Source organism: Phalacrocorax aristotelis, chromosome 1 (genome assembly GCF_949628215.1).
Source record: "Phalacrocorax aristotelis chromosome 1, bGulAri2.1, whole genome shotgun sequence".
Classification (NCBI taxonomy): Eukaryota; Metazoa; Chordata; class Aves; order Suliformes; family Phalacrocoracidae; genus Phalacrocorax; species Phalacrocorax aristotelis.
The window spans coordinates 1,145,476-1,171,635 of NC_134276.1; the positions used below are offsets into that span (position 1 = coordinate 1,145,476).

The 26,160-nt window shown below is 58.7% G+C and overlaps 1 protein-coding gene across 1 annotated transcript in view; it reads right to left on the bottom strand.

Moving 5' to 3' along the window:
- The window catches only part of CLPB (ClpB family mitochondrial disaggregase), an 86,527-nt gene extending 66,952 nt beyond the window's left edge, over nucleotides 1-19,575 (bottom strand). Inside the window, 4 exon segments of the mRNA XM_075104298.1 lie at nucleotides 1,733-1,819; nucleotides 15,230-15,281; nucleotides 18,778-19,497; nucleotides 19,500-19,575. Of these exon segments, the coding sequence (XP_074960399.1) occupies nucleotides 1,733-1,819; nucleotides 15,230-15,281; nucleotides 18,778-19,497; nucleotides 19,500-19,560 (920 nt within the window). The 5' untranslated portion in view covers nucleotides 19,561-19,575.
- Between the last annotated feature and the right edge of the window lie 6,585 nt (nucleotides 19,576-26,160).

A 26,160-nucleotide genomic window follows, 5' to 3' on the forward strand; every position in this document is an offset into this window, starting at 1 on the left:
ACAAAGCCAGCAGGCGCTCTGCACTTGGAAGGGAAAAGCTAATAAACACCTAAAATTCTGCAGGCGAACCCGTGCCACCGAGTCAAAGCCATCAGCTCGCCAGGCTCTGCCTCCTCCACTTCCCCATCCGACCGCACGCACAAACCCGGTTCCGCCAGGTTTGGGTTAGGAAGGTCACCCCGTGGACCGGGTCCGCGAGCGAACGGTCTGTAGGGAATTTCAAAGACTCTGCGTGCCATCTTCCAGCTCAATCCATCTCCCAGCCGGCCGCGAGACCCCGCTGCGGGCATCGCAGAGCTACAAACGGGTCGGAGGGCCAGGCCCAGGCCTGGCACAAGCCCAGCGGTATCAACAGAGGCGTTACACCACGAGCAAGCCTGGCCTGCGTTTACCTTTGCCTCCATGAAGCATCTAATTACTCTTCTACTGTATTGCTGGAGACAAGTCCCACCAAGCTTCAGATACTCAGGATCCTCTTAATTTTCAATTAAAGTCAGTATTCATCCAAAGTGTGGGAAAAATAAACACCATTTGCCCATCACGACCAAAAGCTTTCCTTTTTTTGCCAGGTACCCAAATAAGACGCACCGTCGTTATCGCCCTGCCAGCCCCTAACAAGGGACCCGCCTGGGTGCTGAACGCCTTTTACCGCCTAGATGTTTTCATTAGCATTTCTACGTGGTTTTAGGCCTGGTTTTAGGTAATTATTGTACCATGAACAGCTTTTCTCCCTGTCTCCTCTCAGCCTTTGCAACTCGGGAAGCCCTGTTCTGGTCCACCGGTCACTTGGAATGGTCAACAGCCGTCACAGCCCATTGCTGACCATTGTCCACTGGCAAAGGTGGGAGGCTCCAAAGCCCGTCCCTCTGTGGACGGGCAAACAACGGGGCCCGTTGCTGCTCGGACATCAAAGTTAAACAAACAGTCCCAAGCCCCCGCCTCTGTGCCCGTCTTAAGGAGCTCCCCAAGGAGGTCACGACTTTCAGCTTGTCATAGCACACATCAAAGTTTGCACCACACACGAACTCGGCGCATGGATTCGAATCGTGTCGCCCGAGAGCGGATATTCAGCCTTTGTGCGCTGCTTTAATCCTGTGTTTTCCCAAGTAATTAGGCTTTTTTGCTTATGAACTTGTGACTAAGTAAAGCATCCCTGAGAGGTTGTAACATCAAAGCCCATTCTCCCGTCTGTCCCACGTTTTCCAAAATTGGATTTCTTTTTCTCTTTTTTCCTTAAATAAAAAACTAATTGAATTTAGTTGTAGACTGAATATATTTAAGAGTGTCTTTAAAAGGTTACAAGAAGCCACAGCGATCATCATGGGAACTAAGGAGGGAGAGCACAGCGTTCGGCCTTTTTGCTTCATAAAGGCCTGGCATGAAAGACCCAGCAACGGCCCCACAAGCAAGGAGGGACGCGGCAGCTCCTACGGGAGCTATTTCTGACGGTGGGGTGTCGAGGCTACCTACCACAAGGACACCCCGAGGTTACGGACTCGTCAGAGGCCAAAACCCACCGCCAATTCAGCAGTCACCTCTCTGGGATCGCAGAGCAGCCTACCACGAGCCGTCACACACCGGGCAAGGCAAAAAGCCCCCTTGGGTTTAGCTCGAGAGCGCAGCCCAAAGCAGCCCAAAGTTTACGGAAACCCTCCGCGGAGCTCGGTGTGACTTTAGGAAAAGGTGGGGCGGCTGCGAAGCGACGCGATGGTGAACGCCGAGGCAAACGTACCTGGAGTTTCTGCTGATCGCTGCCACCATGAGAGCGGTCCAGCCAAGCTTGTGCCTCGCGTTCACGTCTGCGCCTTCCAGCAACAACCTGGGCAGAAGAGAAACACCTTCAGGAAACAGACGCCGAGAAAGCATCCCCAGCTGACCGGAGCTAACGATGGAAAGCCGAGTATTTTACTGCACCAGCGCAGCCTAGACCCAACATGGGAAGTCCATTCCGTCCAGTTTCTCATCGGCTACCGAGCTGAAACAAATTGGTAGGTGACGGCAAGCACCGTCCTTTCCAACGGCCCAATGTCAACCGGCTTGATTCCTCTGTTTTTTGTTTCTTTCTCCCATTCAGACTAACACCTGAAGAACCAACCGGCGGCACAACGGAGAGCGAAGCCGATTAACCTACAGCCTGCTGACAGGTTCAGATCTTCAGGCCATTAGGGTTTCAGAAACGGTTTCTGAAACCACTAGTGTTTCAGAAAAAGCTCAGCAGATCTCCAAAGCCTGTGTCAACAAGAGGTATTTTGCAGTTTTCTTGCACAACATGAGAACAAACGAGACAAACCCCCCAAAATACGAGGCATCAAACTACTCTTGGTGCTTTTTCTGCAAAATTTTCTCGGCCTTTGCACCGTTTCCCTAATCCCTCCCTGGCACCTTCTAGTAACTTTGCTCCTACCAGGCTTCTGCTGGCTTTTTCTTTTATATTCTTCAGACTCTGAAGCACCAGAAGGTTTCTCGACGCTTTCTGCACCCTCTGATCTACTACTCTTAACTCCAGATTCTGTGCAGTTCCCTTAGAACAGTGATATTTTATGAAGACAGACAAACTCACCCAACCCTCCTCTCTTTCGTGGCCAACCACGGGATCCCAATAAGCTCCTCCAGCCAAACCCACATGAATGCCAGCACTCCAGCCCACCCCAGCTGCCTACGCTCCCCCCAGCTCATGGCAGGAGAGAGGTCCTCGCAGAAGCTAATTCAGCTCATCCTAAAGCAAGTACCAAGCCCAGACGGTACGACATGACAGCCTGGGCATACCGTTCTCTCCGCGAGGCCGTTACCACACAGCACATCCTTCGTACCGGTGTAATGGGGATGAGCTGCCATTAAGCTCCGTGCCGCGAGAGACACAAGTGAAAACACAAGCCACGGTTCACACACGCAAGCACCACACTTCAGGTATTTAAAATCCACGGAGAAGGAAGCCGTGGCTGCTCGCGTGCGCTGGAAAAGTCAGACCACTGACTCTCTAAGGACTTAGAGAGGTACACGTCCGAACCTGGCCGCCCTTTTCAAACTAACTGCCCTCAGCCTGCTGCGGCGGTAACTCTGTGCGGTGGTTAATGAAGAGCGCTGGGATGGAATTAGTGAGACGAGGTAAATGCACCATACTCCCCTTCCTGCAGCTGGAACAAACGTAAAGGAGAGCGGGAACGCTAGCCTAGCGAACCCCCACAGCTGTACACGAGGTCTCTGCAAACCCTCCTCTACCTGCCCAAAAATCCTCACAGCGGTTTCACTAAAAACTTATCCCCAGGAACAAAAACACTCAGATAATCCTGAAGTTATTTCCAGCCAGCAAAGCCAACGCCTACGCTTTGGCTCGTGCCTTGAACATAGCGGAAGGCGGCTCTCTGCGCTGCCCTGAGACGCCAGCCAGGTAATTGTCACCCGAATGAGATGCCTAAAATGATCTGGTTTTGCCCCACTAGACTGTGACTGGGGCGGGCGTGAGGGACAGCAGGCAGACGGCCCAGCCAAGCGTACCCAAATACATTGGTAACTCCTCTGACTCAAGTGGAGGTACAATATGTAGGTAACAGCGGGTAATCTGACCATCCTTTTTTGACAGAAGAGGTAGCCAGCACCGGTGCCCTGGTACTGGATGCTCTGAACTGCTCATCGGGCACTTGGACTGGGACCCAGTAGCTAAAAAAGTAGGATAGTAACCGGTAGCCTTTATTCGTAGCTCCCAAGCGTGGTTCAGGAGACCACAACCCATGTAAATGATCCACAGCACCAACAGAAGATTTATATTCTCTTTGCCGGGGTTACAATTAAGAGTTTAATGATACTGAACTATTTGGCAGGTAAAACAATAGGTCCTTGCTCCAAAAAAGTTCAATGTTTGCTGCTACGCAGTAGCGGGGGAACACGTTTCCGTGCAGAATCCTTACCAGATCCACGCTACACGGATCTGCACATCACCGACTCCGGGCAGGTGGCAGGTCCTGCGTTATCACATGCTCCTGCCAACTACAGCCCGAGGAGCTGCACAGGACCAGCCTTGGCTCTCCCCAGGCCACGTCCTTATGCTTCCTCCTTCTTCCAGCACCTAATCTCTGAGAGCAAACGATAAGAGCGTGCCGCCAGCTCTGTTGCCCGAAGAGCACTCCCAGACAGCAGCTCGCTTAAAGGAGAAATATCCATGCGCAGCCCCAAAGCCTTGCTGCCCCCGTAACGCAGGGCCTGCCTAAGCACGCAGCTGGTGGCAGACTGCTACCTTTAGAGAGCAGATCCCGTTGCAGCTATGCATACGGAGGGTGTTTGCACTCACAACACAGAGAGAGGCACGTCTGGCTCGGATCCACGGCCGCTGCTGGTCGCAGCAATCACCCGCTCTCACTCGGGGGGGGGGACACGCTGCCTGCGGGAGAAATCCACACCGCGGCTCCATCTGTGCCCCCGCATCCCCCGCGTCCCCCGCGCAGGCACAGAAAGCTGCTCCTTCAGATGGAAAACGGCTCGCTCGCTGCTGCTGCGGGGACCGGCCTCGGCCCCAGCTGGCTCCAAACGCCACCAGGAGCCGTACCCACCTGCACCCACGTGGCCGGGAGGCCGAGCCTGACCAGAGATGGGGCAAACCCACGCAGGGATCTTACAGTCTCCCCTCCAACCCACCCCAGGTGCTTTGAAAAACCCTTTCATAGCCATCACGACGCTCAGTCGCCTTCTCTTAGAGCGGCGTGGAAGGACGCGTACAAGTTATTTCTGAATTTCATTTTTACTTGGCCGTTTGACAGCACTTTGGACGCAGTAACTTCCACCTCACCCCCTTGCACAGCGTGCCCGTTTGACAGTCTAACAGCCCCTTAAAATCCTGCAAATAAAAGAAAGGAAAATATTACCGCGATGGAGGGGAAGCCTGGGAGGGGAATTCGGGGGAGGCAGGGGAAGCCAGGCACGAAACCTCCCCCTCAGGTGCGAAGGCATCAGCTAAGCCGGCATTAAGGCAGCCGCACCCCTCCAGGCTGGGAAGCTTCGCCCTGACAGCTAAAACCTCACAGCCCAACACCTAACCACTTATTAACATCTTTAACGGGGGTTAATTAACGTAATTCACAACGTAGGAGCCCCATTTGCACTTGACCACGGTATTAACAGGGTTTAACGTTAAAGGGGCAAACAGAGCGTCCGGGTCGCCTCCTACCAGCCCCGGGTCGCGCTGCTGCAAAAGCCCGGGCTCGCTTCCAGGTGTCGTGCGCTTTAGCGTTCGTTTTCGGATGAATGGGAACTGCAGCTAAACACTCCAGCATCTCCTCGTGAGACAGCGAGGACGGCAGTCTCCACTTACGGCACCTTGGAGCCACTACAAACTACATTTTAACTCACTGGTAGGCTTTTCTTCACCTCGGATGTACTGGAAGGGCAGACTGAACAATGAATTCTCTTCATTCATAGGTAAAAAAATAATGAAATGAGATCCTAGTCCAGCAGCCAAACCTGTTAGAACACAGTGCATCCAACAGGAAGGACGCTGGAGTCTCCGCTGCGGGATTCGATTAGGGGCTCGGAGCGAAGATATTAGAATTAATCATGTAGTTTTCCATTCAGGAATCTAGATAATGGTAAGCATCTGGAACGCCACATGACCCGGCCTGGTGAGAGAATTACTAGCATCACATCAGCTGGCATAATCTGCATCGACATTTCATTTAGAAGCCGGATTATTATTTTTTTTTTTAAATCATTGCAAGATGCTCAGCAACTTAACAGATTTTCTGGACAGCTGAACTTTATGTTCAGGGTCTTTAAGCCTATCATTAATTCCCCACCCCCCCGCCTGATTTAATGATAAGACAATCGATAAAGCGACGACCACTGCTCAGATCCTAGACAGCCAAATGTATTTACCAGCAGGAGTATTTTTTTTGTTAATTAAATAAAATCCTCTGATCAATGTTTAGGATGTTTATCCACAGTTTAACCAAGTATGATCCAGGACACTCACTCCCACCTCGCGGGCGGTTTCTCACGCGTGTATGGCTCTGTTAGCATCATTTCCAGTGCTTCTCAAAGAACAAACTGGCCCTCGGCTGCAGCGGTGCCACCAGCACTAGAATAACCCTGATTAAGAGCAGGTGCTTCTTCTGTTCGCTGGTGTGTTCGTATTTTAAGGATTTCACAAAAATGTGGGGTTTTTTAGGGTTTTAGAGCAGAAAACTTGGCTGCTTCTCCAGACGTGAGCAGATTTTCCTGGCGGGTTTCTAATGGTTAGAGAACCTGCGAGCGAGCAGCGATGCCAGGCCCCAGCCCTCGAGGGACGTCCCCGCTCCCGGCAGCGCCCCGGCTCTGGGGCAGCAATGGGGGCACTGGGCAGAAGGGAAGGGCTCTCCGGGAAGGGGCAGAGGCTCCGGGAAGGGGCAGAGGCCCTGGGGAGGCCCGGCGCCTGGCCAGCAGAAGCCCACCACCTGCTCTGGAATTTGCTGGAGGAGCCCCTGCGGAGTGGCACCCACTGCTTTGTGCATATGCCCTGTTTTACCTCGAAACAGCAGCTCCCAAAGTTTCAGCGCTTTGATCCACCCAGAAGAGAAAAAGAGCCCAAAGTCGGCTGCGGCGACGAGGCCTCTCCCCCCGCCGCTGCCCCCGGACAGATGTGCCTCCTATTCACCCCGCCGCCGGGGTTCTGGGTGACTAACTCGGTGACACCGCGCTCACAGCCGAGCCCAGAGGGCATGTTTGAGTTTGTGCTCAGTGCCGGCAGCGTGCCCAGCGCTCCCTCCCGACAGGTGGAGGAAGAGGAAGCTGGAAACTTGAACTTTTGCAACAACAATAGCTTCTGTTTCTCTCGGCCACTTAAACATTTCCCCCACCCCTTCACCAATATGTCACTGTTTAACCGCAGTGGGGTGGGGGACACCCTCAGACCTCCTCACCCTCTTGGGACTCACCCTCTGCTTTGCAGAAGAGGGAGGGAAGGAAAACATCCCAACCCAATCTTTTGGGTTTTATCTCCGAATATGAAAGCACAGTCCCCCTGTTAGAGGCCAGGGAAAGGATCTGCCCGGTCAAGAGAACCAGGCGAGCCCCTGAAAAGCCTTTGATCTTGCTGCTGTCTTCCTCGAGATGGCTCCCGTCTGCTTCTCGACCCCTCACGATCATCTCGGAGCCAGTAACGCACCACGGTGCCTCGTGAGAACCCACGAACCTCCAGGGCGTCAGGCAGGGTCGGTGCAGACGGGTCAAACAAGGCTCGGGAAGGGAAGGGACGAGGAGACGAGCTCGCTTGCTGCGCGGGTCCCAAGGTGCCCCTAACCCAGACAGCACCAACAGGACGTGGAAATAAATTCCCCAAATCAGAGGGAAGCTCTTAGAAATCTGAGTTTCAGAAGGGAAAACGAGCTGCCGGATGAGAGCGGGGTTGTCTGAGGGGAGGGCAAAAGCACCGCGGGCGACAACACACAAGGTGGGGAAAGCCGAAGTGGCACAACTCGAAGGTGAAGAGACCGGTGCCGGTCTTCATCCCGCACCTACACCACCGGGGAGACGCTCCGACACCACGAGTAGATTTTGCTTTTTAAAACAGAATGTAAAAGGGTGAAAAGGACTGGGACGTACACAGCCTGCCTCCTGCAACTGCCCTCAGGGAACGGGGAGGAGCGCTGCCGTCGCCACTGGCTCAGGTGCGCTACGGTTGGCATCTCCGGGGCTTGGGAGGAAAAGAAAGCGTAGCCTCGCCTGAAGGAGCCCCGATTCACTCCTGGCTTCCCGAGTCACCGCAGTGTGATGGCTAACCTGTGCCCTGGAAAAACACAACGTCAGCCTGCCGGCCTGGCTCTGTCAGCGGCCGGTAGCAGGTAGCTGGGGAGAGACCACGAATAATCGCTGTTTGCAGAGGGATTTGAGCAGAACATGCTAACTTCTGGCAATCCACAGGACACTGGTGTCTGAGCTGGAGGCGACAGCGGTTTCCTGCCAGGCTTACTCTGCGCGAACCTGAACTCGCGCTCCGGCTCCCTAGCATGCACCGACTTTCACAGTGTGTGCTGCCTCCAAAAGCACCTTGCATTTGTTTTAAACCTGCTGCCTTGACGCCTCCCTGGGTGCTCCTTGGCGCCCGTGCCATGAGGGAAGCGGAGTAAGCGCTCCCGTTCGCCCCCATCGCTCGTGGTCGTACGGGTCACTTCCACGCCGGCCGACTGCCCTTCCCGGCTGCCGCCGCCTCTCCTCCAAACCCAGAGCCGCCTGCGCTCAGCCCCAGCGCCAGAAACACCTACAGTGACGGGAGTTAACCCTGCGATGGCTACCAGATGTATTCCACACATACAGAAAGGACCACGCATCCAGCCACGCCAGATGAGTCGGTGTCTGCTTCCAGAGAGAGGGATTTGGGCACATTAAAGGGTTTAAAGCTGTTTTGGAAAGAGGCATGAGATCTTCTGCCTCTTGTGGCTGGCTGGCTGGATGCCGGCTGCAATGAGATTGGTCTTATGACTCAGTGTGCAAACACCATCAGCCCTGGGAGGACAAAATACAACAAGAAGCATGAAAAAAAGGTCACTAGAGAGGAAGCGTTAAAGCAAAACACCCCTGCGAAACCGGTGAGGAACTGTGCAGCAACACCAGAAGTTACCGCTTTATTTCCCATCCTTCCTCCTCAGTCCTCACTGCCCCGTTTGGGAAACCTGCTCCGCGGTGCTGCCTGGTAAAGGCTGTCCCTTCAGCTCCTCCGCTACCCGGTACGGGAAAGCACGGCGCATCCAAGCCTCTGCCGGTGTTTCATAGCCAACGCGAGGAAATCCGGGCTGTCGCGTCTGCCCCACGTCGCCGAGGCCACGCACCAAGTCAAACTCGATACTCCATCAAAAACTTCCACTGAAACAAAGTACTGTATAATTTGGTCCATGCATTAGGAGAAAAGATTAAAGGCGACATTGGCAGGAAAAACATCTGTTTATCTCTAAAAAACCCAGGTGTCCATTAACTCCCATATATACTAACAACTACAGGCCCGGGGGGAGGGTAAACAGCGTAATATAAAGCGTGTAGCAACGGAAATAAATGTATTTATAAGTAATCTTCCAATCCTGTCCCCAAGCCCCCCTCACTGCCACACCGAAGACGTTTCACAGCTGTTCAGGACAGAAGATAAGGTCCACGTCTGGCCAGCGGCCAGAGGCAGTCATGCTTCGGTAGCCGTTGAGACGACTCCAACGTTAACCCTACAAAACATTCAGGTGTCCCTCGAGCACAAGGCCTCGTGCTCAATATTCCCCCTTCTGCTAATTACTCTGAGAAGGAAGGTGCTCCGACAGGTACGAGTCGGGATATCGTCTCCCGTAAAGGCCCACAGCCTCCGCATGGTTCCTTCCCGGGTTGCGATCGTTTCCCAGCTGCAGGCACGACGTTCTGCTTGGGGCTCAGGACAGCGAGTCTGAGCAGAACTTTACTCTGAACGAGGAAAAAAATGCCAGTTGTGGGGGCAAAAACGGGACGGCCAGGTCTGGAGAGACAATCCACCACGGGGCTGAGCTCCAGGAAGCTCTGACGCAAACGGCTCACGTCCAGCTCCAATCTGGGCTCATTTCAGACAAGGGACTTCCAAAAACCCATCCCTGGACTGAGGAGGGTGTTGTTCCGAGCTGGTACCGAAGCCTGATTCACTACGGAGGGGTTTTTTTGCCTGGTCTGTGATTTCATTCACAGCATCTGAATTCTTTAATGAACCCCTGCGCTGGGAAGCAGACAGAAGGTGCTGCTGAACGCCCAGCCCACCCCCTGCGCTGGAGAGGACTGAAAGGGAGGCAAGTGCAACATCCAGGAGCACAATCCGTTTTACCTAGAAGCAGACTCGTCCTCACAGATCTACCGTGGTCCTGGCAGCTTAACTCCACTCCTCCTAGCCATTTAAACATAAAAAAAGATATGAGGCATAAGATATGAGGACAAACACTGCTCTGGTCTAGCTGGGAGGACTGACCAGGCCCTTCCACATCACACGTGCCCCAGAGCAAAAAGGGTTTGTTTTCCAGCACATCTCACCACCGTGCCAGGTACAGATTAGAAAGCAAATCACCACCGCACACTTCAGCGAGCACAGGAACTAACGTAGCCCGTGAACCTTCAGCTCAGTCTCCTGCAGTTGACCATGGCCTCAGGTTTAATCTTTTCCCACTGGCAGGCCAAAACAGCCTGACAGCCTACGCCCTGGGCCAGAGGCATTTTCATGGTGGGGAAACAAGTCCGGCCCCGCCAGCACGCACCCCACGTACCCCACGCGCTCCCACACCAGCGCTTCTGTGAGTTTCGGAGCTGGAACTACGTGGGGGGCGAACAGCCCCGGAGCACCATGCGGGTGGGCAGCAAACCTCTCTGCGACGGCACAGGTAGACGTGCTGCCAGAGGCACAGAGCAGCGGACGGTGAGGACCATGTATGGGGTGTAACCCCGCCACGGCCAGCCTCCCTTGCTGCAGCAGGGAGCTCTCACTTGATGAGATCTGCTGCCTACAAAACAAGGGAGAAGAGACAGACACGGCCTGGGAGGAGGCAGCGCAACGATGAGTCAGAGGTGACAAGATGAGCGATGCTCGGCTGCCTGACCAAAAGGGAGAGAGATCACCGTTTGGGGCGATCGAGCTTGCCTTAGCTGTTTTTGCAACCTCCCCGCCTAAAAAAACAGGCTGGAGAGAGGAAAACCAGCTGCAGGAGCTGACATGGAGCTCCCTGCCCTACCAGCACGTCCGGCTGGATCCCTCTGAGAGCACGAGAGCGCCTGGTCATCTCCAGATCTCATTAACACACAGATTTGGGTGGCTGCCTGCTGCAGTAAATGAGCCTGGTAACAGCCGTCGGACGTACGCGCCGTGTTTCCATGAGTCACACTCGTACGGAGCTTATGAGAACCCTGTTCCATCGGATTTATCTGGCGAGGAAACTCTGCTGTAAGCCTGCACTTTTGTGGGTGGCTTATTAAGAAACAAAGCTGGAACACAGAGAATCAATATTAATACTGAATATAAACACAAGGGGGATTGAGGCAGTAATTCTTTATGGCTTTGCTTCTTGCCTTCCCTCCAAATGCGTGGAACAACTGAGGTCGAGGGAAATGAAACTATCCACATTAATTAGGTGTTATCTTCTGTACCGGCTAACAGCATGAGGGGCTTGCAGGGAACAGCCGCTTTGCCACACGCTCCAAAGGGAACGGTCTCAGAAGGTAACACGTTCCTTGATCTCCATGCAGAATTCAGCCCGGTTTCTTGCATTGAACAAACGGGTAAAGATGAGAAATCCTGTCTGGGAGCTGAGAGGAGACAGAGGGAAGAGGAGAGGCTCTGGCTCAGGGGCTGGAGCCGGCCTTTGGACATGCGATCCCTCCCGCAGCAGTACTAACCTGTGCGGTAATGTGAGGTCTGCCTGGTGTGTTTCAAAGGCCTGTCTGTCCTTACCCAAGGAAAAAATTGCTGGTCGGAATAATGGGAAATTCCCCCGAGCATAAGCCTCCCATTCATTTCCGATATTCGTAACCTTAGACGTTGCAAGCTTGACCGAGCAACTTCTAGTTACCGGCTGAACCAACACTCATTACGTCCCATCACTCTCCCTATTTAACAGTTCAACAGCAAAAAAGGACACCCAGAAAGCTGTTCAGAGTAAGGTGCTCTGTATGCTGCTTGTGAGCAGGGCTTGGCTGGCTTCTCGAAGCCTCCTGGCCCAAACCTGAGAGATGCCAGCGCAGCAGCACGGCCCGAGGCACAGCCAGCCCTTGCCTTCACGTGCTGCCGGACACAAACCCTCCTTTCAGTTCCTTCAGCCCCATTTTCACCCGTGCCTGTGGTTCTTTGGGTTCCCAGAGAGAAGATCTGGAAAGGTGTAGGACGGCTTGGCTTCCAAGATGAAATGCTTTTAATTTTGTATACCTGCATCGCTTATTTTCCACCTCCATTCAAGTCCCAGCAGCTGGAACCTGCTTCTTCTCCACACATCGTTCAGGAGCTGCCTCTAACCGTTGTCATTACCCCATTTTCTCACCTTCCTACTCAGCTGATGAGATCGACTTTAACTCATTTGAGGAATATGATGATGAGATGTACATGCTGAGGAAGAGGCAGCGAGAAGACCCCCACTGGAAGATTTACAGTCCACGATGGGGAGGCTGAGATCTTCTGGAAGAGTGGCCTGCTCTGGAGAGCCAGTCTCCAAAAAGCCAGCATCTTCTCTGGCTGACGATTCCGATGCTGTTCCTGCCTCTCCATCTTCCACATTGCGCCCCGTCCCTCTGGATTTAAGGTGTATTTCTGGAGTCCCCACGTACAACCCCTCCCCTCCCTCATTACATTAGTTTCTACAGGAAAAATTGCTTCACTCTTCAGGGCACCATCACACCTCAACAGGCAGCAGATTATGGCCATGTGTGCTCCCATTCTTTGACTAGCATTTATTTTAGGAACCAGCCACTGGTTATCCTTGCTGGCATTCAAATCCTCCGCAGGGGTTCTCGTTCTCCCTAGTTTTCCTCACGGATGATAGCCCTGACCCCGTCATCCTACCGGTGGCTGTCAGGGTCATGAAAGGGGTCACTCTCTTCCAGGAGAGAACTTTGGGAATAAGGGATAAGTCAAAAAGCTTGTCAGTTCTCTGCTCCAAGCACAGCCTCTGCTCCAAACCACCTTGGAGATTCTCCACCCCATTTTCCCTCTGCATTTAAGCACAAGTTAAGCACATGACTGAACTTTCAAAACTATCTTCTTTGTACCTCACACCACCCTCCCTCACACGTCCATTTTCCACACTTCAGACCAAAAGGCTGCGTTTCCTGGTCATTGCAGTTACGATGTTCTAATGCACAAAGGGTGATGACAAGCCGTCAGCTGAGGAAGGCACTTGAAAAAGGCCAGCTCCCCGGTTCGTGCAGCAAGGAAAGCCAAGTCCCCAGCAGCAGATGGAGAGAGCATGTACCAGAGAGCACGGTTGAGAGAGGTATAAACATCTGGCTGCTGCTTCTTTGAGCCAAAAGGCTGCAGAACTGAACAGCATCAGCAACTGCTCCACAACACGAGCAACAACCGGTCTGTGCTCAGCTTTCCCGGCACGGCCTAAGGAGACAGGCCGCCCAACTGCAGAGAACACGCGTCTGGAATCGCTCTGCCAAGCCCGAGCGAGACGGCACGCAGGAGCTCGGCCCTACCGCGCCACCGGCTTTTCACTGCCTTTAAGTTATTATACCAAGACGGGAGAGAGTTTAGTTGAGTCTAAAGCTATATTAGAAAACTCTATCACACCAGCCTGCCCTCTGCTAACTCACCAGCAGCGAGCTGTGCAGACCAGGGGGCAGAGCAGGCGGGGGACAGGCTGTCGCGGGGAGGATGAGTCAGGAACAGGGTGTTTAGGTGGACGGCGCTGCCCTCTCCTGGGTGCAGCCCACAGCGCTCAGCTGGATGGCACGCTCCCGCCCTGCCGACGCTGAATTTGGGCTTTACCACCTTGCAGGTAGAGCAAGAGCCCCTAATGCAAGCGTGTTCGTGCCTCCTCTGTCAGCTCTGCGGCAGCTGCGGAGCTCCCGGGCTACGGATGCTTGCTGTAAAGCAGAGGCCAAAGCTGCCCGTGGCAGGGAGGGTCGGTAGTTTTCCCCATCCCCTGCCCACACCAGGCGGCGAAGGCACGTGCCAGGCGCAGGCAGCTCCGAAGGCAGGGGGTGTGGGACTGGAAGGCGAGAGCACAGAAACAAAGGGAGAGGATAGCTGGGACGTGTACGGCTGCCAGCCCTTCCCGAATCAGGGGGAGCACAGAGCATCCCTCTTGCTGCTCTGTCTGACCAGGCTCACAAATCACCCAGACATCCCCAAGCAGCAGCTTCCTGCAATTACAAGTAGCAGAACACATGTGCCAATTAGCTGCGCACCAATATCCTCTTTGGCCCTTGATCTAGGCCAGATCCCAGCCCCGGGGTGCAGCAGAGCCAGGCTGCTTCCTCTGAGATCCCGGGGACTGGAAGGAGCATCCCTGGGCTGCAGGCCAGGAGGGCTCTCCTCTGCTGCCGCAGGAGGACGCAGGGACGGCAGCTCGCAGCACCGAGCGCCCTGGATGCCTGCGGCGGGTGGGAGATCTCAGCCAGAAAGACAACCCCAGGTGTGGTGGACCAGGCGAGCAGCAATGCCTGCTCCTCTCCTAGGCAAGCTCAGGCTACCAAAACATCTTAATTTGTTACTGGCTGAGGGCAGCACCTGGGGAACGGGAAACCTCATCACCGTGAGGTTACTGAGAGAGGCCAGCCAGGACAGCCAAGCTCTGCCAGACGAGCGGCTCCACCTGGTTCTCAGACCCTTCTCGTCACCCTGTGTCTTCGGGACATTTGTTTCCCCACACGGCTGCAGACCAAGTCCCTGGCACCCGCTGCAGATGAGGTCAGCGCTGTCCTGCCAGCAGACGTATTTTGTTAACGCAGCACTGCTGCTCACAAACCATCCTGAGAACCGCTCGAGCCAGTCCAAGTCCCTCCCCAGAGCTACCGCCGCAGGAGGGCTCGGTGGACAGCGAGCAAACGTGCCTCTCGGGGACCGGTCACACGCTGGGCTTGAGAAACGCGCTCGTTTGTTAACACCCCAGTGAATTAAACGTTGCTAGACGGCTCCCCAATAGGAAGGCATGGCCAACGGCAACAGGAGCACCGGAGGCCCATTGCCTGTGGGATGGGAGTACTGGGACAGCTCTGGGGATGCCCCACTCCCCAATGGGCATGTGCTTGGTCACCCCACCACAGCTGCTTCCCTGACACGGTCGGCTTGGGCAGCACAGGGAGACCTGAGCTCTTCTCCTGTGCTCCTCGTGGGACACAAGCCCCTGTCTGGGCTGGAGAGCTGCTGGCTTGGGATGAGCCCCTAAGGGCTGATTGCACAGAGACAGACCCCCACAAACAAGGCTCTGAGTCTTCTGGCCTGGAGGGCTTTGTCCACACCACGTCACACACACGGCCTCACACTTTGTCCTCTCCCAGCCCAGGGATCTGCAATCCACCCTGCAATTCTCAGGTAACTGCGCTCATCGTCCCCTCCGACCCGCTCTGTATCCGAGAGAGCGAGGTGAGCACCCCAAGGGGCGTGGGAGCAGCCAGCCCCTCCGCTCTACCCCGGGAGCTGTGCCTTGGGACGCTCACCCAAACACGGACAAGCGCCAGGTCACAGCAGGATGAGCCCACCTCTTCCCCAAGCGCAGACAGAGCTTTCCTGCCTTCCCACCCCTCGGCAGCAGCCTTCTCTCACACCTCTCTGAAGCCTGCTCACCTGTTGACTTCCGAAACGTTGTTCATCCTCGCAGCTTCCAGCAGAGCATCTTCTGAAAACAAAGAAGAGAAAGCGAGTTAGCAGCAAAAGACATGAATAAGCCAGAGGTGGCACAGGCCACCGCAGCGGGGAAGGCAGGGCCCGTGCTTACAGCTCTTATCAAACACCACAGGTTAGGAAGGATCTATTTCTGCGAGCGGGTTACTCCCACATCCCTCGCTTGCTGACTTACACAGGCTCCCTACAAGCGCCGGTGCCAGGCTCCGGGGAAGGCAGGACTGAACAGCACTTCTCGAAAGGCAGTCACGAGCAGGCACATGGGAACCCGTGCGCGAGCTGAATCCCCGGCCTGGCTGCACCGGTCCCTTCTTTGCCTCTCATAGCCCAAACACAGGCGTTCAGCCAGCTGAAACAGCAGCTCCCCGTGTGCCGCATCGTAACACCAGCGATGGCCCTGGGCAGCACCTCAGCAGATGCAGCCAGGGATGGGAATTGCTCCTCCCTGGCAGACCAGTCTCTCCCAGCCTGCCAGAGATCGCCCACGTCTAGGAAACTACCTTTGTTTATCACTGCAGGCGCTGCCAGTCTCTGGCTCAGAAGGTGCCAAGGGATGGGCCTGGCAAAAGGCAGGAGTGGAAGGAAAAGCTCCTGCTGGGGCATCCAGGGCTGGGGGTGAGCCTGTAGCGGCTCCAGCAAGGAACCGACTGCGTCAACAGCTGGAAAAGCAAAGGTTTCTCCTGTGTTTGCAACGCAAACCCTGCAAACAGCGGGCTCTGGGGTGCAGCAGGTGTTACGGGGCAGCTGGCACTGTCACCCCAGGCACTCACAGCCTCGGCCAGAGGTTTCCAGGCACGGCACCATGGCCAGCAGGTTCCTACCGCAGGCTCCGAATGACACCTCCTGGCTAGAGAGGGTAAGGACAGCACCCCAGCTCTGACCCTTAGAGATGCACGGAGCTGTTGGAGCGGGAGCTGTTCAAAACCAGTGCAGCCAGCAGAGCTGTCCCAGGGCATTTGGGAAGCTGCGACAATTCTCCCCAATTCTCACCAGCCTTCAGGTGCTTCCTGCTCTCTCCCCACCATTTTATACCTCCTTTTCTCCAAGTCATTCGTGCCCGTGGCTCAGCCTCCTGCCTTGCATCTGTAACCTGCGTTCCCGGAGAGTGGCTCCAGCAGACAGGGCTCTGTCCTGGCACCCCATCCCCTGCTCCTGCAGTGAGGGTCCCTCTCTCAGGGCACGAACCAGACAGAGGCAACAATTACAGCTCACCCCAGCAGCCAGCCTTCTGCAGAGGTTCGAGCTGCACCACAAACCCCAATGTTTCCTCCGCTGCCCTCAAAGTAACGGCACTCACAGTGCTGCAGGGAGCTATTTCGGCTGACGGATGTCATCGGTGCAGACGCGCATCCAAACTAAGAGCTTTCCGGCTCTTTGGGGTCTTACTAGGAAAGCTGAGATCAGGCACAAAGCCTGTGGGACGCAGCTGGGCCCATCAGTACTTGCAGGCTCGCTGGCCGCAGAACCGCAGCAGAGCACTGGCACCATGGGTCACCCAGCCTTGCCCGAGACACACGGTAAAGTCCAGGCAGTTGGGACCGAATGACCTTTGGTGTCCGAGTTATGGAGCGTTCGCAGCACTGCAGCCGGGACCCAGGCCCCGCCACCGCACCCTCCTCCCAGCCACAGAATTGCGGAAGGGTTTGAGTTAGAAGGGACCTTCCAAGCTCATCCAGTCCAACCCCCTGCCATGGGCAGGGACATCTTCAGCTCCATCAGGTCGCTCAGAGCCCCGTCCAGCCTCACCTGGGATGTGTCCAGGGATGGGGCATCGACCACCTCTCGGGGCAGCCTGGGCCAGGGTCTCACCACCCGCAGCGTAAAACATTTCTCCCTTCGATCCAGTCTGAATCTCCCCTCTTTTAGTTTAAACCCATCCCCCTTGGCCTGTCACAGCAGGCCTTGCTAAAGAGGTCGCCCCCACCCTTCCTGCAGCCCCCCTTTAAGCCCTGGGGGGCCGCAATAAGGTCTCCCCGCAGCTTCTCTTCCCCGGGCTGAACAACCCCAGCTCTCCCAGCCCAGCCTCGCAGCAGAGGGGCTCCAGCCCCCGGAGCATTTCTGTGCCCCCTCTGGCCCCTCTCCAACAGCCCCGTGTCTGTCCCGTGCTGAGGGTGCAGGCAGTACCTGGTACAGAACAACAGGACCCCTAAGCTCTCCGGGCCCGACCTTCTGCAGCCGCCTCCCCACCTCCCTGGCTGCGGGGTTTGGGGCACTCGTGGCTCTGTCCCCTCTGCCCGCACCCACAGCCACACGGCTGCCTGGCTCTGAGCACTAACCAGTCCACAAACCGGCTCCTGCAAGAAAGCCAGGCCTTTCCTAAGCACTAATTACAAAAGACTCTCCCATAACGATGGTGAAACCACCCGGGTGACCAACCCGGCAGCCCAGCACAGCAGTCGGCACATTACTCACAGAGTGACCGACCTCTGATGTCCCTGAAACCACCAAGTAGGCGTCCTGCTCTGAAGTCCCAGCCCCTCCTGCCCCAGGCCTGCGTGACACCGGCGGATGAGCTCGCTGCCAACAAGCCCAAACCCATGAGCCAACTCATCTTCCAAGCCTGGATCCTGATCCCGCCCAGGTCTGAAGGCTGCCTGGCACTCAGCAGCGCAGCAAACGTGTCTCGGCTCCAACGCCACCTTGTCCAGCAACACCAACGAGGCCACTCCACCTCCTCTCCTGCAGCAGGAACGCGGGGAGTGACAACCTGGGGCGCGGAGGCCAAGTGCATCGCCATGGGACTGCATCCCCAGTACTCCCACACAAAAGAATGGGATTTGCTGCGGCACAAATCTACTGTCATCTCAACCTAAAAGCGTTAAGTTTCGCCCCAACAGATCGCTGGGGCTATCTCGTGCGCCTTAGCTCAGAGGCATGAGTCAGCCTTTCTAGACCCAAACCTAATGCTGTGGTAGCAAGGGCTTGTGGCCACCCATGAGCTCCTTCCTTCCCACAGCGGGGTGGAAGTTCCCCTCCCGGTGGAGTTTCCCACTCCATGAGAAACCTTGGGCTCATCAGGGTGGTCACTCAATCCCTTCCCAACTCCCAGACCTTTGGATTTGCCTGAAATATCCTACGGTCAAAGGCGAGGGCTGGAGAGAGCTGGCCCTGTGGAGCCCAAACCCTGCCCTGGCAGCCACCTCACCCAGGGGGACCGAGAGCCAGGTCCTCTCCCAGCACACCTCACAAAACTGCCCGCAGAGACGGTCTGGGCCACAGCTGACAAGAATGCTGGCCGCTTTATCTTGCTGGCAAACGTAAGGATTGTTATCATCGTACCACAGAAGAGTTTGGGTACCCAGCACACCTCTGGGGTAGGGATCAAGGATAACACGCCTTCCCGGGAGGGCTTCCCAGGCCAGTGCCCGCAGGCAGGCTCTGGCCCCCAGAGGGACCCCCACTCCCCGCTCCCCGGGGGGCCTGAGCTCCCCTGCTCTGCACCAAGCCCCCCCTCCCGCCCCGGAGCCAGGATGGTGAGCAGCAATAGTCACCCTTGGACAGGCGGTCCCTGATGAAGCAGTACGCCAGCGCAGCGACGAGGGCAGGCAGCGCAGCTCCCGGGGGGCAGCTCCCGTCTCCGCTCCGACGCCCGCTGGGGTCTCCTCCGCCACGACAGCGCTGCTCAGCACCCAAGGGCCACGGCGCCGGCTCTCCGAGGGGCGTCGTGAGGCCGGACGGCCCCGGCACAGGGGAGCCTGCTCCAGCCAGGCCGATGGTGCGTGGGCTGGGGGTCCGCAGGAGGGCCAGGCCTCGGTCCTGTAGCCTCGGCACCTCTGCTGTGGGGGTCCCCTTTGGGCCTGGCCCCATATCTACAGGGGGGTGCCCTGGACCTGACTCTGCTGCTAGGGGGGAGCCCCCAGAGCCTGGCCTAATCACTACGGGGGTCCCCTTTGGGCCTGACCCCACTGCTAGGGGGGTACCCCCAGAGCCCAGCCCCATTGCTAAGGGGGTCCCCGTTGGGCTGGGCCCCATTGCTAAGGGGGTCCCCCCCGGGCCCGGGCCCATCGCTACCGGGGAGCACCCCGTTGCCGAGGGGGTCCCCCCCAGGCCCCGCCGCTGCCCCCCCCAGGCCGCCCCCCGCCATGGCAGCCCCGCGCTCGCGGCGTGTTCGCGGCGCCCCCTGGCGGCCGGAGCCGGTAGCAACGGCGGCCCGGCGATCCCGGCCCCCTCAGCTGCTGCCGGAGCCCCGTAGGCCGGTCGTGAGGCGACGGCCGCGCCCGGAGGAGCCGCGCCAGCCCCGGCGGCGGCGGGCGCGACGCCAAAGAGGCTAGCATCGCCCCCTCGTTAGCCGCGCTCCCACCGTTCCCACACACAACCCCCCCCGCCGCGGCCACTGTAGGCCGGCGAATCAAGATGGCGGCCGCCGGTAGCCCGCGCAAACTCTGCTGGAAGTTGTAGTCCCCGCCGCGCCCTTCGCCGCGCTGCCGGCGCTTCCGCGAACTACAATCCCCAGGGTGCACCGCGGCACGGCCCGCCCGCCCTCCGCGGTGCATGCTGGGAAGCGACGCCGGGTGCCGGCCAGGCAAAGGGCGAGGCGGGGCCGCGGGTTCGCGTCCGCCCCCGGGAGGAGGCGGGAACGGGTTTCGAGACCCGCCGGGGCCGGCCCGGCCGTGCTCACAGACACCGGCACACGCGCGTGAGCTCGAGTCTGTGCGTGCACAGGCGATGTGCTCACACACGGGCATCACACATAGCGTCACAGAGCCATTTAGGTTGGAAAAGACCTGTCGGATCAACAAGCCCAACCTCAACGCAACACCCCCAGGCCTCCTAAACCATGGCCCCAAGTCCCATGGCTACACGGTGGTTGAACCCCCCCAGGGACGGTGACTCCCCCACCCCTCTGGGCAGCCTGTGCCAGGGCCTGACCGCTCTGGCAGGGAAGGCATTTTCCCTCACATCCAACCTAAACCTCCCCTGACGCAGCTTGAGGCCGTTCCCTCTCGCCCTGTCACTGGTGACTTGGGAGCAGAGACCAGCCCCCCCCTCACTCCAGCCCCTCTCAGGCAGCTGCAGAGAGCGAGAAGGGCTCCCCTCAGCCCCCTCTTCTCCAGGCTAAACCCCCCCAGCCCCCTCAGCCGCCCCCCAGCACACTTGTGCTCCAGACCCTGCCCCAGCCCCGCTGCCCTTCTCTGGACACGCTCCAGCCCCTCAAGGCCCTTCTTGTCCCGAGGGGCCCAAACCTGAGCCCAGCATTCGAGGTGGGGCCTCCCCAGGGCCGAGCACAGGGGCCCCCATCCCTGCCCGGCTCCTGCTGGCCACACCAGGGCTGACACAAGCCCGGGGGCTGGTGGCCTCCTTGGCCACCCGGGCACTGCTGGCTCATGCCCAGCCGGCTGTCAGCCAGCACCCCCAGGGCCTTCTCCGCCGGGCGCTTCCCAGCCCCCCTGCCCCAGGCCTGGGGCCTTGCCTGGGGCTGGTGCGACCCAAGAGCAGGTTAAACCTCACCCATTTGAGCTTGGATCATTGAACCACCCTGTCCAGACCCCTCTGCAGAGCCTTCCTGCCCTCAAGCAGACCAACACTCCCACCCAATGCACACGCGTGTGCTTGCACACGCCTGTGCACACACATCCACAAACATGTGCAGTGCACACACACAGGGATGTGTGCTCGCAAACATGCATGCACAGAGCACGCATGCGTGCACACGTAGGGGTGCACACACAGAGGCGCTTGCACACACTTGCATGCACAGACGCTCACAGGCACGTGTGTCCACGTGGCAGCTCATCCATGCCTGCGTCCACACACACATACAGCTCCCCATGTGTAGGCATGCACATACACACGCGCACACATGTGTACACACGCTGAAGACCCCATGGGATCCTTTTGCACCCCTGTGTGGAGCTTGCACATGCACACAGGCGCTCCTCTCTCCTGCAGCGGCTCTGCTGTGCCCTGGGAGACCCTGGGTGTGCAGCGAGGGGTGGGCAGCACCGGCGCAGGAAATCTTCTAGGAGCAAATACCCTATGGGAGCCGCAGCTGGCGGGATTTGCACGCCCAGGCGGGCTCGGAGCTGCCGATGCGGGAGTTGCGTGCAGGACGCGGTGCCGAGGAGCCTCTCCCTGCTTTGCCTGGTGCTGCGGGAGGAGCGGGAGATCTGCTCCTGCTTTCCCATCCCTGCTGTGCGCTGGGGACCCTGCTCCGTGGTTGCAGAGCGGAGCGGCCGGCTCTGTCCCGTGCGTGTACACGACTCCGAGTGTGTGCGTGCACGCGTGCGCGTCCGGGCAGGAGGCGCCGAGCACCGGCGGCGCAGCCCCGCCGACGGCTCCATCCCCGCTGCTGGCCTCGTGCTGGTTTAAATCCCCCTGCGTGGCCAAGGCTTTGCTTTCTGCCCAGCTGACGACACGAGGCATCCAGGGACGGATCCAGCACAAACCTCCACCCCTCTCCACCCTTGGGCACCTCCGTCCCCCAAAAAGGCATCAAGGTGCCCCCAAAAAGCCCCCCAGGCCCCTCGGCTGCTCTCCGGTGGCGGTCCAGGATCCTCCCCGCCATCCCACAGAGCTGCTGCGCGAGGCAAACAGTAAATCACTGCCCTGTGGAAGAAAAGCGTCTTGGTAGATGATAAAAATGCGTATACCTGGATGCTTAAGAGAAAGAAGATGTAGAACTGCGTGTTGCAGGGGCGAGACAAACGGCAAGCATCGCGCGGGGTTTCACTGGGAGAAAGGCTCACCGCGAGGGCGACAGAAATGGTCGTTTAAATTATTGTGTGCTGGCCGGGAATGCTTTTTTCTCTACCCTCATATATCTGGCACCTAAAGGAGCGGGAGGACAGCAGGCAGGCTGTTAGCAGGCTGCGTCTCCTCTTTCTCTCCTCCAGGCCCATCAATATTTCAGAGCCGGAGGAATTCGCCAAGTCTCTCACACGCACTTACAGCTCCAGGAGGAAAACAGGCATTTCTGCTTTGTTATTTGGTGAAGAAAACGGTATTAAACCGTGGCACGAGCTGGGGAAGCCGTGGCTGCCTGGAGCCCTTTCCCGCACCGGGATTTGCCGGGGGGCTGCAGCCGCCGCTCCCCGTGTCTTCGTTATCCCAGCAGCCGCTTGCAGGGTTTGACATTATGCACCATTACACAGCGCTTTAATAGGCTCTAACAAGCTCAGTGCCTGGGGCGTTTAAACTGGGTTGCTAATAAGTTGCATTTTAGCAAGAAAAATAAAAGCGAGGAGAAGTTGATGAGGAAAATCAGGTTTATTGGCAAGAATTGGGTTTATCGCATGCATTATTCAATATCCGCTTTCTGCCCACCAGCCCCTGGAGAAGGAGAGCTGAACGCAGAGCTCATGCCGGGCACTGCTGGGCCAAGCCATGCTGCAAAGCTCCGGGGAGCTCGCGGGAGCTTGCCGGTGACCGCGGCGGCTCGGCCTCCTGTGGGAAACCAAACCATTTTCTCTGACTTAGCGATAAACCTTTATAACCCAAGTTTTGCATCCCTCCACTGGCTCCTCAGCGGCCGCCCGGCCGTGCCCGCAGCCCTCGGCAGAGGCTGGCAGCGTGGAACACATTTGCACGGCTAATTTAGCTGGGTGCTCTGCTAATTAAAGCCTGTCGGGAGCTGCAGAGCGGAGGGGCAGGGTTAAGGCTCGCGGTGCAGCGAGCTCAGCACCGCGCAGCCCGCCTGTGCCATGCTCTCTGCCGGGGTGCACCGGGAGACAGCAGGGAGGAAGGACTGTGGCTGGGAAGAGCAAATGGACACGGGGTGGCCCTGGAGAGGAGGGGAGGGGGCTGCTCCCCTCACTACCCTCGCTCCCCTCCCAGTTCCCGCCGCCTGGTACTGGGAGCAGCCAGGAATCGGCATTTCTGCACCCAGTGCGGGGTTCAGGTGGGCTGTGAGTTGTGTCGCAGGTGCTGCTGGTGGTGCAGTCCGCCCAGTTCCCCCAGTTCCACAGCCCAGTTCCCCCAGTCTGACTCCCTGCCTCCCACAGCTCTGCTCCTCAGCAATCAGCCCCCCCAGCCCAGTGCCCCTAGTTCCACATCCAGCTCCCCCACTCGTCCCAGCCCAGCTCCCCCAGCCCAGTTCCCCCAGTTCCACAGCCCAGTTCCATAGCCCTGCTCCTCAGCCCAGTTCCCCCAGTTCCACAGCCCAGTCCCCCAGCCCAGTCCCCCAGCCCAGTTCCCCCGGTCCCCCAGCCCTGCTCCTCAGCCCAGTTCCCCCAGTCCCCTAGCCCAGTTCCATAGCCGAGTCCCCCAGCCCTGCTCCCCCAGCCCAGTTCCCCCAGTTCCATAGCCCAGTCCCCCAGCCCTGCTCCCCAGCCTGGCTCCCCCAGCCTGGCTCTCCCAGTTCCACAGCCCAGTTCCCCCAGTCTGACTCCCTGCCTCCCACAGCTCTGCTCCTCATCTCCCAGTGCTCCCAGCCCAGCCCCCCAGCCCAGCCCCCCAGCCCTGTCCCCCCAGCCAAGCTCCCCAACTCAGCTCCCCCTGCCCAGTTTCCCCAGCCCAGACCCCCAGCCCAGTGCCCCCAGTCCCCCAGCCCAGACCCCAGCCCAGACCCCAGCCCAGCCCCCCAGCCCAGTCCCCCCAGCCCAGTCCCCCCAGCCCAGCCGCCCAGCCCGCAGCCAGCCGCCTCGCACCGTGCCCCCCGCGCAGGCAGGATTTCTGGGCCTGCCGATGACGTCTGTCCTATTTTCGGCTCGGGTTCCGCGCACCGCGGCGTGCGGCAGGCCCCGTCTGGGGACGCGGGTGTTCCTGCTCCCGGCGGAGAGCCGGGATCGCCTGGGGAGGGGGCGCAGCTGGCTGGGAAAGGCTGCGGGTTGCCGGCACCCGCTCCGCTCGCCTGCGGGGACGGGGTGGGACAACCCCCCTGCCGGTTCCACTGGCCGACCAGACACAGCGCTGGCGATCGAAGGCTCCCCTCCGGTTCTTTTTTGTGGGTCAGGACTGCCGGGAGCAGCCGTCGGGGCGATGCGGGGGTCCCCGTGCTGCACGCGCCGAGCGCAGCTACACCCCCTTGCCCCCCCTTCTCCTCCGGTTACGGCATCCCGGGGAAGGGCCCCATCCTTGGGCCACAGCAGCCCGGGAAGGGGCTCTGCGCCTCCCACCCTCCTTGCTGCGGGTCCCGGGCTTCGAGGAGAGCTTGGCTTTGCTGCGCTAAGCAAACACCCGGCTGCTGCGCCCTCCTTTAACCGGTTATTTGTGGGCAGCGGGAGCTGGAAAAGGCTTTCTTCGCAGAGGAAGAAATCCTGAGTCTGCAGCATTTCCAGAGCCAGCCGGAAGCCCAGCACTTCCAAAAATTGCCTCCGAGTCAGCACTGCCGATGGCTCCCGGCCAGCCTGCACCGCGGCACTGCCGCAGCAGGGCCCGGCATGGGGGGACACGTTCACAGAGTCCCCAGGCTGGTGGGGGCTGGAAGGGCCCTCAGGAGCCCATCCCATCCACCCCCTGTGTGAGCAGGCACACCCAGAGCAGGGGCACAGGGCCGCGTCCAGGCGGGGGGGTGAATGTCTCCAGGGAAGGGACCCCACAGCCTCTCTGGGCAGCCTGTGCCCCTGCTCTGGCACCTGCACAGGGAAGGGGTTTGGCCTCATGTTCAGGGGGAACTTCCCGTGTTCCAGCTTGTGCCCGTGGGCCCCTTGGCCTGGCGTTGGGCACCACTGAAAGAGCCCGGCCCCATCCTCCTGACACCCACCCTTCAGGTATTGATAAGCACTGATGAGACCCCCCTCAGGCTTCTCTTCTCCAGGCTGAACAAGCCCAGGTCTCTCAGCCTTTCCTCACCAGGGAGATGCTCCAGCCCCTGATCCCCTTGGCAGCTCTGCGCTGGCCTTGCTCCAGCAGTTCCCTGCCCTTCTTGAACTGGGGGGGCCCAGACCTGGCCGCAGCCCCCCAGATGCGGCCCTCACTGGGGCAGAGCAGAGGGGGAGGAGAACCTCCCTCGCCCTGCTGGCCACACACCTTTCCATGCCCCCCCAGGACACCGCTGGCCCCCTTGGCCCCAAGGGCCCGGTGCTGGCTCAGGGTCACCCTCGCTGCCCCCCAGCACCCCCAGGGCCTCTCAGCAGAGCCGCTCTCCAGCAGGTCCCCCCCCAGCCTGTGCTGGTGCGGGGGGTTGTTCCCCCCCAGGGGCAGGACCCTGCGCTGGCTCTTGCTGAATTCCCTGAGGTTCCCCTGGGCCCAGCTCTCCAGCCTGGCCAGGACTCGCTGGATGCCAGCACAGCCTTCGGGTGCATCAGCCGCTCCTCCCAGCTTGGGGCCATCAGCGAACTTGCTGAGGTTACGCTCTGTCCCGTCATCCAGGTCACTGATGAATATATTAAACAGGACTGGTCCCAGCACCAAACCCTCCATGTCACGCTCACGTGCCTGCACGGGGACGCGGTGGCGGTGCATCCATGGAGGCAGCGAGGCGGCACGGCCACGGGGCCTGGACCCGCACCGTCAGCACCCGTGGCCCCTTAGTCCCACTCCAAGGGCATCCTTCAAAGCCGGGGAGGTGGCGTGGCCGGGGCCCCCTCCCGCAGCACCCCGGGCCCAGGGTGAGGCGCAGGGGTGCAGCGCAGGACGGTGTGAGCAGGCCCGGGGAAGGGCGTGTGCACACATGTGTGTGTGTGCGGGCAGGGACAGGCGTGTGCTCCTGCATGCGTGCACCCCCGTGCTGTGTGCAGGCGTGTGTGCACACCTGTGTGCATGCAGCCGTGCATGGGTGTGCAGGCAAGGGACGTGTGTGTGCACCTGAGTGTGTGCCGCTGTGTGTTTGTGCAGGCAGGGACACGCGTGTGCACCTGCGTGTGTGCCGCTGTGTGTTTGTGCAGGCAGGGACACGCGTGTGCACCTGCGTGTGTGCCGCTGTGTGTTTGTGCAGGCAGGGTCACGCGTGTGCACCCGTGTTTGTGCATCCAGGTGGGAACATGAGCGTAGAAATG